The 15,359-nt window shown below is 42.6% G+C and overlaps 1 protein-coding gene across 1 annotated transcript in view; it reads left to right on the forward strand.

The window, feature by feature from the left end:
- Positions 1-15,359, forward strand: part of GALNT9 (polypeptide N-acetylgalactosaminyltransferase 9) — a 110,386-nt gene that overhangs the window by 10,233 nt on the left and 84,794 nt on the right. Inside the window, exon 2 of the mRNA XM_065646474.1 lies at positions 10,555-10,735. Coding sequence (XP_065502546.1) covers positions 10,555-10,735 — 181 coding nt within the window. The remainder of the gene's footprint in view (positions 1-10,554; positions 10,736-15,359) is intronic.

Genomic DNA, 15,359 nt, shown 5'->3' on the forward strand with positions numbered 1-15,359 from the left:
TCTTGTTAATAATGAATCAGGTATTATAGCGGTGCTGTTTTAAAGTGCCTGTAACAGTGGATCATCGCTTTCCCGCTCCTGGAAGCCTGAGTCAATTTATCTTTATATCTACAATAAACCAGAAAGGGCAGAAATCAAAGCAAGCAATGTTTTTATTACCACTTTTAAATAAAACATTGTGCCGATATTTTTTCCCGAACATTACATCTTTATTTGCTCAAATTTATTGACGATTGCTATTTATCCTCATTTCTTCTTTCTTTTGCAAAACTATCTCATCCTTTGATTTACTTCCTCCACAGAATATAATACCTAATTCTTCTTATTTTTCCCTGATAAATCCCTGATTAATTGTATGTTAGAAGCTATTCATGCAACATTGCGTCTTTCATTTCTAAATAGGCTTTCTTTTACAAATTTCAAGAGGGAACACTTTTCTCTCTGGAGCCAAAATCAAATCCAAGCTCAACATTCTCTTAAACAATAGCAAGGCACTTCAAAACCAAGTATGATTCTCAGCACTGTGGACAATTTCTACTTCTCCTCTGTGAGCAGGAGAGAATCAGACCCTTAGTTGTGCTGCATCCTCTAACAGATCTGCCATATTTGTGGCTGCCAATTTATCTCACCAATTAGGACACTCTGCATAGTAACTTTCTTCACTGTAGTTTCAGAACTGCTATAAATTGTTGATTTGTAAGCATTTTGATTCAGATACTGGATCCCGGGCTGTATTTTTGCTGTTTCAAATGTGTCCTGCGTTTGGTTTTGAACCGTCTTTTCCTGCTGGTAGAAAATTAAATGCTATGTGCATGAAGAGGTTGATGGAAGGAGGCACTGCAGCCTGGCCTTGGCAAGCAAGGCACAGCTGTAGTGTGTGTGACATGAGATATGAAAGCAAAGGGAAGGGAGAAAAGAGGAGAAAAAGCAGAGATGCAAGTTCTATCTCAGACCAAGTTTTCAAGCCAAACTCCCTGTGAGGTGTCAAAGATGTGCCTGAAAAAGAAGCACACAAACACAGTTCAAGAAAAATACACATATCTACAGATGTAAAATAGGCAGTCTGTCAGGAAAATGAGTATGTTTTGAAGGCAGCCATCAATATTGCTGTGCAATGATGAAAAAAGAAAAGTATGCCACCTTTAAAGAGCCTATAAGGCAATACCACACTGAAAGGAAAATGGAGGAATCAAGGCTCTTTCTGGCTCCTGTCAAAACCAATATCCAAATTAACTGATTTTGAAATGTGGGTCCTTGAAGAGACCTGATGGAAGTATTCAAAATCTCATGTCCTCAATGGCAGCTGGTCTCTTCTGTTATCTGTTCCCAAGGAGAAATGCCTGATGATAAGATTGGGAGGAAGCAGATAGAGAACCAGAACTGCTCTGACAAAACCGGGGGCCTTTTCAGGTCATTTAATTCTTTCCTGGCCAACAAAGACACCAGACAGTGTCACTGGGAACATGGAAGGAGAACAATGGACACAGCCAGCAGGTCTGTAGGTGTTATGTTGTCTCTTTATTGTAGCTGCATTGCCAGATGTGGACTTGGTGACTAATTTCACAGCTGGGGAAAATCGAGATCTCACTTTTGAGCATGATGTGATTTTGAGTTCCAGCAGCTACTACGGCTGAATGTAATGCTGTCATCCTCTGCTGTGTAAAATGGGTTGAACAATTGGGAGCTTTCCAGTCGTACAAATGGCAAGTGTTGTATGCGACTTTGTTATTGGGAAAGCTGCCTGTGTGATTATGTTAGTTTAATTTAATAGCAGGCTGTTTAGGTAAATGAGCAGGGAGGCATATGAATGTCTGCAAATAATGTGGAGCATGATTGCAAAATGATGCTGCAGGAGATGGGCTTGTGTGGCCCTCATCGAGAGCTCAGCAAACACCCTGGAGTCCTGGACACAATCCCCTGGGACAGAGCAGCGTCCCAAGGGTGGCGACTGAAACCTGGGCTGAAAGGGAGTAATTGAGCAGGCTTGGCAATGTCAGATGTGACACAGCCCTTGCTTACCTCCACACAGTAGAGTCTAGGGTAATACAAGCCTGCATAGGACCTGAAGTTAGATAGGCATGCTTTTTTTATATTGCTTTAAAGATAATTTCTTCCTTATGGAACCGAACCCTGTGGGATTTATTGCGGTAGTTGAGCTGGTCTGACAATAGGCTGGTAGAGATTTCTCATCCAGAATTGCATCAGAAATCAAAGGGGTATTTTTAACGGTTAGAGACGCACAGTCAGCTCTGTAGGTGCAAGAAAATGTCATTGTATCCGACAGCATCTTTTCAGGTGTGGGCTCTGTCGTGTCAGACCTTGGGTCAGAACTTTCCTGCAGCTGCCCGCTGCTTCCCCTTCCTACCTCTGATTCACACAAGCCAACTCCTTGTTTTTCTAAAGATCTTTTCCTCATTCATGAAATGAAAGCCCCTTGGCTTGGCTTGGAGCAGCTTGTTCCTGAATCTAATCAAACAGCCCCAAAGTTTTAGCTCTTGCATCTTGTAGCTTTTCAAGGAGAAGCCCCTTTCCCTTTCTCTAGAATGACTCTGTTATCATTTTGATGATCACTTTCTCCAGGAGTTCTCACCTCTGTTTCCCTGGAAAAATTGAGAAGATCTAATATATTGATAGAGATGATCCATTTCATGAGAGTCAGTGACACTCTGACCGTGACAGTACCAGAGAATTCATTGCTGCAGGAGCCCGTTGAATCCTGTATTAGTGTCTGGGCTTTTAAAGGGCACCGGGTAGTTTTAAGCCTTATTCCTACCTGTCTGAGTTAAGATAATGAGGGTAATCTAATATTATGCTTCAGGGCTTTAGTTACCTGCCCGTGGGGTTCAGAAGGGAACTCTGCTGCCAGGGACCGTGCAGAGTTTAATTGGCCAAGTGCTTTATGATTTGTGTTTGGTTTCCTCGGAAGCCTCAGGTGTTGGCAGCTGCCAGGGGCCAGTTCCAACCTGTTGACACTCAGACTTTGTCTCCTTTTAATATCAGCTGCACCAACGTTTCAGCTCCCCCTCTCCCGGCTCCAGATTTATGCCATCACCAGACGGGGAGTTTTCTGGCTTTCCTCCAAAGCCCTGAAGAGAAAAATCCATTTTATATGTTTCACTAGCACAAGCCACAAGTCAGCTGGGATTTTGAAACTTCTAGAAGAATCTTGGCATCCGTTACTTATTTAAAGAAAACAAACCTATCTTTCTCTGTGAATGATCTTTTTGATCATAAAAATTAAAATAAAAAAAATCAGAATGACTCATACATAATTTAGAATTGTGCGTATGAGGTGGGCTTTTTTTGTTACTCAAAATTTAAGTTTAAAAATCTATTGATCTCCCTTGTTTAAGGATCCCTGCTCTTTAGAAAATTGATTTTTCTTATATCAAGGCTCTGACAAAACTCTGGCATCTCTCTCATTATCTTCAGGCTTGGGATCAGTGTTCTACCTCACAAACGGGGGTTTATCTTCATCTCCAGTGGTCTGTGTAGCTCCTTTTTCTTGGTCTTTCCAGTCATCAATCTGTTTATCTCCTCCTGAATTATCTGTTGTAATTAGAATACATTTTCTCATCTCAAGGGGAAACCAGCTCCAAATGAGTATTCTATAAAAGCAATTACTTTTGATATTAGATATCTGTACATAAATACACAGTATTTCTTCCAATTAAAAAGCACTAATGAATTTTGTGTCTAGAAATTTTGTGCCTACGCATTGCTACTGTTTCTGCTAAGCCAATGAACAAAAACCTGAGGCCTGTAGACAACAGTGTCATGTGTGAAACGCCTCTGAATAGTAGGTCAGGGAGAGAAAATGGCTCTGAAAGGACATACCTTCCTTTTTTTCCTCCAGCAGGCCCATTTTGTGCATTGATGGACCTGGTCATTCTCCACATTGTGCCAAGATGATCGACACGGTGTTTCCTACTGTGTTTGTCTCCTACATCCGGCCCTTCATTGTGCGTTTCACCTGTGGGTGAAGGTTGGGAAACACAGCCCCACGCTCCCACTTGAGCAGAGAAGGGTCTGGAGATGAGGTCAAGGTGAAAAAACCGCTGCACCACCTGGTTTCCAGAGCCAAAAAGCTGCACACCAAGTGCTTCAATTTTACAAGTTTACAAGTACTTTTTTCCTTTTCAAACTGTCAGCCGCAGGATACTGTTTGTCTTCTCCCTGGTATATCTTCAGAGATACTTGAGGCTGATACTGGGTACCAGGGAACATCAATCTTTCAAGCAAGGAGGCAGCACACTTGATTACAACTGTAAAAAAATAGGACTGTATTTTGGATTTCAGATAAATGGAAGTGCTGGAGTCATTTAAATTGGATGGGATTTTGCTTGCTGCTCTTCTCTATGCAGAGAGTTGGAGACTGTGTCCCTGTAGAGGGCAATTTGGTGAATGTTTCTGTATGTAAAACTAAACTTCATCCAAACATAGCATTCCTTCTGACTCAGAAAGTAAGCATCCTTGATATGGACAAAATTCAGATCAGTTCCCCAGGCAGTAAATCTTTAATATTATGTAGACTTACTGCAGGGTGGTGGCAGGAGAAACTGATTTGGGATATGGAAAATTGGGAAATGCAGAAATTAAGGGCCAAGCTCTATTTAACATTTAGATTGAATCATGAGCCAGACATTACTGCTCCTTGTGTTGCATGCTACTGTTTGCCAAGTTGACTGAAGTACTGTCAAATAGTGAAATAATTTCCAATAAGATTTTTTTTTCTGGATGTTGTTGATCTTTGTGCTTGCAACTGCAAAATGCTTTTACTTTTTCAGGTTTAATTTTGGTGCACTTAGCTGCTAATGCATTCAGCAAATTTATGCCTGCAGAACAAAACAATTTTTTTATGTTCTCCAAGGCGATAAGCATAGGGAGCCACCCTTTAGCTACAGTCATTTCTTCATTAAGCACAGTTTGTGCGGTATTTATGGGAGTAAATGGAAGAGGCAGATACCAGATTTTGGCAAACTTTTGCATGGGGTCCAGTGGTGAAAATGAAGCATCCAGCATGGGAGAGGGAGAAAAGAGAAAGCACAGGCTGTGAAACCTGCTCAGCGCTGCAGCAGAGTCAGGGTTGTATCACAGGGTGGTGAAGAGAGAAATACCATTGTACACGTGATGCTGTCCGGTACTGCCCACAGTGTGAGCTCCGGCTGGCCGCTCAGGGAGCGACTGGGAGAAGATGCTTCAGCTTTGGCCTGGGTTAGACACGGAGGGAAGCTGCTTTTTAATTTCCGAATTAATCACAACAGGACAAGCACTCAGGCAGTCACTGGTTGTGATTTCTGGCTCCACCACCGTATCTTGTGCGATCCTGGGAAGTTCTTGAACCTTTTGGCAGCTCGTTCCTGCCCAGCGGTGGGTAGGACGAGTCCTTCCAGCCTCAGGGCCACTGGGAGCCCGGCACTGGTGTCTGGGACACAACTGCGATATTTTTAGTGACGGTTGCAAAAAGTGCTCCAAGTACCGTAACTTTCTGTGCAGTGGGGGCTGCTTTGTTTTCAGTAGCCCGACGAAAGGACACGTGAACTGTCTTCTGAAAAAGAGATATTTTTCTGATACTGAGTCTAGAGCCCAAAATCTGCCTCTTTTGGGATGTAGTAGATAATTCGGGTGCTTTTTATCCAAAGCATTTTGTAAAAACTGTTCCTAGTGCCACTTTGTAGCCTCTGTATGTCCCTTCTTCGTCAAACCATCTGCCTGGTGGGGCTCATCAGCTCAATTTGGAACGGAGACAGAGCTCATGGCACCTTTTCTCGCAGCTGTGGCCCGGGGGCTTGTGCTCGAGCGCCCGCTCTGGGCACCGTCCTGAGCCGAGCACCCGTCGGTCCCCGGGCTGTGCCGGGTCTGTCTGTTCGTGCCATGGAGCCTTTCTCTGATGCAAACATGTTCTTTTGGAAAACTTGTTCCTCTCGGTTATATTTAGGGATGGCTAGAAGAGAGCTATAAACAGCAAGACAACTGGTGAGCTGAGACCTTTTGCTTGGTGTTGAACAGCTCATGTTGCTCTTTCTTCCTCCTCCTCCAACCAGCCGCTTTTCTTGTGCATCTGCTTCCCTCTAGCATGCGCTGTTATCTCCTGAAGCAGGAAGACCAATTTTTTCCTCCATGCCTAAAGATACGCCAGTAACCTTCATCTGGAGTTTCTAGCTGCAACAGAACAGGATTACAAAATTAGCACAACACAGTAATTCAAAACGGAAGCACTAGGGCTGATTCATTAGATGCAACTAATTTAATACCTGCTTCCAGAAGGGTGGTTTTGTATAGAACTAGCTTAAAAGATTGTTATAATGTGAATCTTGTTTTAGCTATGCTACCGAACCTATTCTGGAGTCTAAGAACCTTTTTCTTTTCTTTCAAAAGATATAACTGGAAATGCTGAAAGTCAGCTTTGTCAGTCTATGTAGAGTTGCTCTTTCCCCTGATTTACTTTTTGTTTTTCTTGGTTAAACTAGGTTCTAAAGATTTTTATTGCCTTAAAGCTACTCAGGGATGTTTTCAATTGAGAAATCAGAACTGGAAAAGGAAGGAAGGAAACAACCGTTTTGCTGATGAGTTTTATGTTTCCTCTTTAAAAGAGAGAGAAGTGTTTCAGGGGTCACAGGTAAAACCGCTGGGTGACTATGCCATTTTTTTCAGAAGGAAATGCTTTAATCCCTCCATTAAGGTGCTAGGAGCCAGAATACTTCTGTGCAGTTACTCAGGAGTGCAGTGCCGGGGTGTAAATAAAGCTCAGCAGTTTGGCTTTGGAGCCCTTCCCAGACTAAGGCTTGGGTTGGGCAGCGAGGGCATTTCGGAGACTTCCCAGCGGTCCTGCCGGTGCTGCCGGGCCCCGGTGCTGGAGCCGGCTGGTGGGGACGGGCGAGCCGGGGGAGCTGCTGGAGGGGCGCCTGGCCGGGGGCCGGGACAAGGCTGAGAGCAGACCCGTGCCATTGCGAGCGTGGGGCCGTAGTTATTCACAATCGCTGATCCTTCTTTTGAGCTGGCAAAGGGTTAATTGTGTCTGAGAACCTTGGCTGAACCTGATTTACAGCTGCCTTTAGTTGTGTTGCAAATAATAATAAAAAAGGCCCTAAAATAAGCACAGATGAAGTTTGGTCATACTTTTGCCATAGTTTCTCACATAAGTCTCTTCAGTTGTATTCTCATTGTGACAGGGTTTATGGTGAAAAATAAAAGTTCTCTTTTCTTCCTAGAAAATCATGCATCCTGCAGAGTAATTAATCTGGTTAAGAAACTAATACTGGTTCATTCTGCTCTTCATTGTCCCAGAAATATCTGTCTTGTACAGAAATCTCTGCAGTGAGAGCAATAAACTTGAAATGAATGACAGACACTAATTATTTGTGACCTCGTTGTCATCTGCGGTGTTGAACTGGGTATGACTGATCCCAGAGTATGGGCTGTAGATCTTTTTAGTCTAAAAATGTGAAGACAGCTTTAAAAATAGCAGCTCACTGAGCATCACCACTGTTGTTCCCTTTCTCCCCTCTCTGCCCATCACCGTTTCAGAGCCGGCAGCACAATTTCAGTTCTTTGTTCTGACACGAGCCACAGGGTTACACTATCAGTAATGCTGCTGTACGCGGCCCACAATGCAAAAATGGGTGAAATGGGTACTAGTTAGAGCCATAAGTAGGCAACTCATACATAAGATGAAGATCTGGAAGTCTGCAGCAAGCTTTAAAAGAAGGAGAAAATGGAAAAGCTCTCTCATCTGATCTGCCTTGGTTAAAACCCAGATATACACTGGAAGTTGAACCAGAAGCACTTCTCCATCTGTCTTTTTTAGGTTTTTTACTGCTCCCCATCGCTGTAGGACCTGAACACCCAGCATGTGAAATCAATAGCAATTGTCTCTCTGCAGAGCAGCAGTATTTCCAGAAACGTATCTCTTTCGTTCCAGTAGGCAAGACCTGCAGGAATGAATCCTCCTATGGGCCGTCCCAGGGTTTTGCTGAGCAGAGGACACCCAAAGAACTCGTTCTCTGCCTCGGGCAGCGCGTCCCGCGGGAGCGCTGCTGTGGGGCGCCCTGCTCCCGCGCCCCCTCCCCGCTGCTGCTCCCGTGTTTGCCGTGTCCCCAAGGAGACGATTCTGCCCGGTGGTCCCAGACTGTGGGACACCCCTTGGTGGGCCCAGAGGACGTGCTGGGACGTCGCGTTCACCAGCAGCCTCTGCCTCCGTCAGACCTGGGGACGGTGTCTCCCATCACCTGCCTCCCGATCCCGTCTCTTACTGCTCACCTTTCTGGAGAAGATGCTGCTGAACTGGCACCCTTTTTCTGTTTTTTTCACAAAAGGTTAACCGATGCAGATAACCGTGGGTTTGGGGTCTGACTGATGATCTTGACTTAGGTAGTCATGGAGCAAAGCACTCGGCTGTGGAGACATTTGCTGAAGCAACGGGTAATCTCTGAGATGAGAAATGCTGTGCAAATGTTATCCTATGTGAGACATACCGTATCTAGCTAACCAACCGAGCGCTGAAGAACATTGCCTGTAATTGCTGAATTTAACACACATATATAAAAAATATACTATATTCATTGTTCCTAAGAACTTACAGAGACACTTTAGTGCTTATCTTGCAGAATGAAACAATGTGATATCATTTATTTAATTGCTGCTGTATATTGGTTGATGTTACTGCATTGCTGTAATAACTGTCAGTCAGACTAGGCTACAATTTGGGTAATGAATGGGGAAAAAACCTCACAGCAATATGTTCTGAGTAAGTCAGACATCTGATGACTCTTTCCTAGAATAAGATCATATTATCAGCATGAAGAGCTAGAATACCAGATTTAGGAAAAAAGTACATGAAATAGTTGTCATTATGCATGGTTTGGAAAGCTATCCAACTAATTCTCTCATAAGAAAAGTAGCAAACCAAGTGCTTCATACATCCCGAGGTTGAAAGTTTCGTTCTCCTTTCACTTGTACCATAAAGATGCAGGCGTTCTGTTCTGTGAACTGCAAGAGCATATAGTATAACGAATAAAATTTTCAGCTACTGGAATTAAATTGTTGCTTAAAGTCAAATGAGCATGCCATATCTTGGAGTTTCTTTCATCAAAGCACATCAGTTAACTTTAATAAAGTTGCCTTCAATTTGCTTTGATGTAACATCAGAACCCAGCCCAAATGATTCCAAATGATCACGAAATAAATTTCCACATTGCAGCCTTTCAAGGACATAGACTTGATGAAGTGTTTAGTTTCCTGGATTCTTTAACTTCTGAAGTGCCTAACTTGACTTCCATTCAATAAGGCCTGCTTGTGCCTTTTCTGGGGGGGAGTGGGAAACTGCTGACTCTTCTCTGAAACTGAGCCTCCCTTTAAGATACCGGGTAGGGAAAGATTTAGAGTCTCAGACACGTAATTTCTGTAATTAATTGAGCAAATACTAGTTGTCAGGCCAGGGATGGCAACATTAGGCCTTTCTGTTCTAATTTTTCCAAAGGAAGTAATATTAAATACTAAAGCTGGTCAGTGTGTATGGAACTGTCACAGACCTCACTGTGGCTTGGGGAGTCCAGTCTCGGCTTTGTGCTGCCTTGTGTGTTTGTTACTAGCAAACACTCACAGTTTCTTTCTGTCTTTCTCTTCAATTGATTAGTTGAAATAATGACATTTGCCTTTTGAAAACTCTTAATTTGAAAAATGTTGAGCAGGTCAAACTGTAATTATTTTGCTCTGCATTGCAGATGACTTGGAGGATATTCGCACATTTTGGCGTGGTATCCCCAAGGCTATTATAAATAACTTTTTCACTTATAATGACTTGTTGGTAGTGAACCTTTTGGAAAGGAAATCTTTGACATTAAACACAGGATATTTGAGGAGCTTATTTATGAGAATTCAGCACCAAGTTAAGTGTCTGTTGCCATGGAAGAGATTCTTGGTGATGTGATCATATGGGCATTTTTTACACCTGTTTAGTTTTGGTTTACGTGTATTTTAGAGTTGACCGGTAGTATAGCAGTGAATGAAGCTGATAGATGCATTGTTGACTGGCTAATAGCTCAGCACTGAGAGCTGCAGGTGGACTTAGCGTCACAGACAGAACTGACATTAATACGGAGTTAAACTGGCAGATCTACGTGTGGTGGAAATTCAACATATCCCCCTTAAAATGAATGGAGCTATAATGGGCTATACTGGGAAAGGGCCTGGCCTCCAGTTCTTATGGGGAAAATTTTTCATAATTACCTTTTGCATAATTAAACATTTTGGAATGTTTGGAAACCAGATCCTGTTTCCAGGGCTTTATAAAGGAAACAGGAGAAATCATGAAAGCTGCTAATTGATTCTTTATAGTTTGTTTATTAACGATTATGCACTGATGCTACAAGATACTTTGATATGGGCTCCGGTTTGAAAAGCTGAGAATAATTTCCACAGAGCCGTGAGGATTTCAGAGCTGAGTTTCATGGGATTTCAAATCTCGTTTATCTGAAAACACTCTGTGGTCACAGAAGAGGTTGTATGCATTTCCTTTAGATTAAATTTTTTTTTTTTTTTCTATTTTTCGTTTAGGTCTGGCAAAGCCCATGGGATTAGTTGAAGGTCCAGGAGGCTTGGGCCAGGGGGGAATGGCTGCTACCCTGAGAGACGACAGCCATGAGTCGGAGACTAAGTACGAAGAATATGGTTACAATGCCCAGCTCAGTGACAGGATATCACTGGACAGGTCCATCCCTGACTACAGACCGAAAAAGTAAGTTGAATTTCACGTTATTATCAAGAGCAAGTGACTGATGATTGCTTGTTGGCCCATGCTGGCATTCCTCTCTTTGCGTCCTGTTCTGATTGGAGTACGAGAGCAGTTAGTCAGCATATACGTCTGAGTTTAGTGAAAATTAAAAAGACCAAATGCCATCTCAAGCATGAAATGCCATGGTAATTGCATAGCTAATTCCGTGAATAATGTATTAATATGCACATTCAAGGCTTCGCATTGAAAACTACCTCAGGATTTTGGTGCTTTGGGGGTTTGTTTAACTTGGAAAAGGGCGGGTAGTGGCAGCGGAGCCCCCGCCGGGGTGGGAGCCCCCGCCAGGGTGGGCCCCCCGTCCGCGCCCCGTGCGCCCGTGCGCAGGGGAAGGGGCAGCGACCACGAACACTTGGCACATGCTGGTCACTTATAAAAAATCAAATCAACCGCCTTTTCTTTCATTGCATTTGATGTTCTTAGAATTGTTCAGTCAGGTTTTACAATGTGCTGAAACACAGACTAAGTGTCATCCATCAGGGTTCTATAATTGCAATAAGTTGTTTTTGTTGTCATTAGAATGTGTGTTTGTTTTTATTCTAGTGTTATAGTCTTCACGCGCCTGTGCTATATTTGACGTCGCAATTCTATGTTTAATATTTGTACTGATTTATTATATTTTGTATTAAATGTCTTTCAAATCTTTCATATTTATGGAGTTATGTATCATCCAGATGAGACATCTGTACCGTCATCCTGCGAATGACAATCAGTAACGTCTTAATGCGGAGGAGATCAGCAGCAATGCCTAGTTACTCTCGGGAGGCAGAATTGAAAAGAATACTTAATTAATTTCTAATAATAATCTTCTGTTTCAAAAGACCCACTGGGGCTCCTGGGTAGAACTGAAAGTTAAATAAAAAAGTGTCTTGTTAAGTAGCAAGGAAAAGTTTAGCCAAGCGAAACATCTGTGCTCTTCGAGTAGATTGCAATTGAATTAGGAACTTAGGCAGTTCAAGCTGCCAAAAATGAAATCAAACAAAACAAAATTTCATCCTAACTACAAATTTCATTAGCTGTGCTACATATTAATCTAATCTCAGAAGTATTGACTCGGCATTTGTTTTCTCAGACACTTGCTATAAAAAAGAAAACCTAGATAAAAGACGGTGCAAAGAAAAAAAAAACCTACTGCTTTGATATCACATTTGATGCAAGTATAGTGACTTGTCCGATGGTCTCATCTCTCCATCTCTCTTGATGTATCATAAAAGTCCATCATGGAATTATTCTGGGGAGAAAGTAGTCTATAGTTACACAAATATTTGAGTTGTGCATCATATCTGGTCCAAAGACCCTTAAAATCAGCAGAGAAGTTATTCAAATGAAAGGCAGTCAGGTCTGACCTGGCCTGTTATTAGCTGCCGCGGTCAGGTGGGTGATAAATGAGAATGAGAAATGATAAATGAGGATGTTCTACCTGGAGATACAAATGTGAAGGTTGCAGAGCGTGGATCTGGCTCCGCAGCTGTCAGAAGCATGAGAGCTTTTGCAGTGCGGTGATATTTCACTTCAGATAACGTTCTTCCACTGTTCCACTCGGAAGCTTTGATGAGTCATTCAGATGAGTTTTTTGACGTGGGCATTTTGGAAAGCTTGTAAGGCCGTGCTGTGTGATAACTGTCTGAGTTACTGGGAGAGCTGCCTTCCTTGGGGTATTCTGACGCTTTGGAGGTGGTTCTAGTTAGGTTTGGATGCTGGAATTGAAACACTTGTCTCTAGATACTTATGAGTCACAGGAAAACCCTTCAGATTGAATTTGCAATGAAAAATGAGTGAAAGTTTGGAGAGGTAGAAGCTCTTATTATATGAAGAGTTTTATCTGTGTGTTTCAAAGGAGCTTTGGCTTCCGTTTGGTTGCCATTTTCTACGAGAAATTTCTGCTGTCCTCATGAGCATCATTTTTTGTCCCTGACCCCTCCAAATGCACAACTACTCCTACGTTGTCTCTCTCTAACGTCGAGAGGCAGTGTTCTCTCCCTGCCCCGTCAGCCTCTATACCCACCATGCAGTACCACAGCTGCACACCCCACGGCGCGAGCTGTGCGTCGCAGCCATGGGCACGGCCGGGCTGGACCTGCTCTTTGGTTTAGACTCTGCTCTGATTATGTGTTGGTGAGAACTAAACCCCCAGACCTCTGGGACAGGCTTTGGGAAAACTACTCTTGTTTTTATTCCAAATTTGTATGCTGACTTGCCTAATGGTCTCATCTCGACATCTCTTGATAATAGCTCTCATTGCAGAGCCCTTCTCAATCTGCTTGTGATTTATATTTATGTCATTCCCAGAATTTTTCATTTTTTAAAAGGGAGGACATTTTAAATTGAGAAGCAATACCTTATTAATAAGCTATACCTTATTAATGTCCAAGGCCATGTGCAAAAAGTCCATGGCCAGTCTGTGAATAAAACCACTTATCTGGATTCACATTCCCAAATATTAAACCATGCTTTCTACACATTCTGGCTTCCATTAAAATGTTCAGATCTACATATTTGCACAAACCAGTAGGTATTAAATAAATGAACCTGGTGAATTTATACTCAAGCCTGCATTGCATAGACACAATTTTTGAAAGTAAACATGATTTCACTATGCAAATGTGGGACTCATGGTATTCCAGGCTTAGTCTTCTTTAAAAGAAATTTGATGAGAAATATTATCCTCCAGTTTATTTTATCTGTGAACTCCCCACTTACTGTTGTCCAGTATCTTCTAAGCCTTTTGTTCCATCTGCTAACAGAGCTTCAGCCAACATTCAGCAGTTTAATTGCTTTACAGAAGGTATTTCACCCCCACACAGCAAATAAAAAAAATATATGTTCTTCTAAAGAGGTGTAGAGTCAGACAGCGTGACCGGGACAGCTCCTGCATTGGAGGCACCTCCGTGTCCTGTTGCCGCAGTGGTGTCTGCAGCCCCGGGCGGGCTCCTGCCCTTGAGATGCTTTTCCATTCACTCACGTCGTGTTCTCTTTGCCACCTGCTGCCAGCGCAGATCCTCCTCTTGACTCGGAAGCCTTTTCTTGAAGATGGGGATCACTAAGTGCAGGAGACAAGAGCAGGTTTTGTGCGTGTTGTGTTTGTGTGCCAAATCAAAGCGATGACATTGCTTACAATTACAATTCACACAATAGTTACACAATTATAGTTTGATACTAAGATGGTGTAATAAATGTCTCAGCTTTCTCTCCTCCGGTATTGCACCTCCCACAGCCCGAACACTTGTCCTGTCTCTGTGCAGAGGAGGCAACCCTGGGGAAACCGTTCAAAAACATACCGTGAATTGGTATTTCAAGCTACGTTTAGTTTCAAGAGACGTCTAATATAGAGAAGTTGCAATTTGGTTTTATAAAACAATACAAAGCCTCCCTGAGAGTTTGTGAGTTCGTTCAGTGTGACCTTGAACGATATTTTCATTTCTTGTTGGTTTTCACCTAAATCAAATGGGCTGATTTGAAAGTTGGGCTGATGATCTTTCCATAAGGTGTTTTATAAGTCTTAAGGGTGACTTTTGCCTTGAAGCAACTGAGTGCTCTGACAAGATGCAAGAACAAAGTAGTGGATATGAAATGTGTTTGAGTTTAGTGTCAAGCAGAATAGTCAAGACTTTTTATGGTTGACGGATGAGTATTTAGAAACGTTCACCTGTTCATCCTAGTATAGGACTGACATGATATTTTGCTTCACATACTCAGTGGAAAGTGGTCAATATCTTGTTGTCTGTCAAAATACATGAAAATAATGCTAAAGTAGTGGTCTGGTTAGTACTGACTGTTATTAACTATCTAAATTCTAGAGTAATTTTTTTAGTACCTATGAAATCTACATTAATGCCAAAAGATTTCTGCAGGATTATTTTTGTTACAAGGGAATTCATAATGCTTGTAATGGAATTATTTTCCTCCCCTGTCATATAGGCACATATCTAGCATGAAAAACGTTTCTCATGCTAAGGGCAAGCCCCAGGCGGAAGGCGTAAGGAAAGCAGCCCAGGTCTCTGCATGTCCCTGCCACCCATCTGCCTTTTGGGGGGAATAACCCACTGCTGCCAGCTGCAGCACAAATTATAGCTGTGCTCCAGTGATAAAGGATCGGACCCAGTCCTTCCCAACCGTGCATGAAGACAGAGGTGCTACAGCCTCCCGTGACAGTAGATTTTGACTTTATCAAAGATGAATTATGCAGAAAAAGTCGAAACCTTAAGGAATTCCATTCAAAGGTGGGGCGAAAGGCCCCTAACTTACAAAAGCTGTTTGTTTTACAGTATGGCATCCTGGAAAACTGGGAAGTGTCAATTAACTAGATGCTTTCAAAGAGCAGCGTCATCTCTCAGGATAACAGCAATTCCCCTGTTCTTTCTGCTGCACAGACTGGATCGTGAGGGGTTGAACTAAACAGGTTGAACACCTGTAAATCTGGCATTTTCTAACTTTCTGTTACTTGACTGTGCAACTTAAATAACTTCTGGGGTTTCTTTACATGCAGGACACATCCACGCACACGCACACATGCACTTGTCAAAAGCACTTGCTGCGATGCATTATGCATACTTCTGAGAAAAGTTAATGC

The sequence above is a fragment of the Caloenas nicobarica genome, chromosome 16 (assembly GCF_036013445.1).
Source record: "Caloenas nicobarica isolate bCalNic1 chromosome 16, bCalNic1.hap1, whole genome shotgun sequence".
Lineage (NCBI taxonomy): Eukaryota > Metazoa > Chordata > Aves > Columbiformes > Columbidae > Caloenas > Caloenas nicobarica.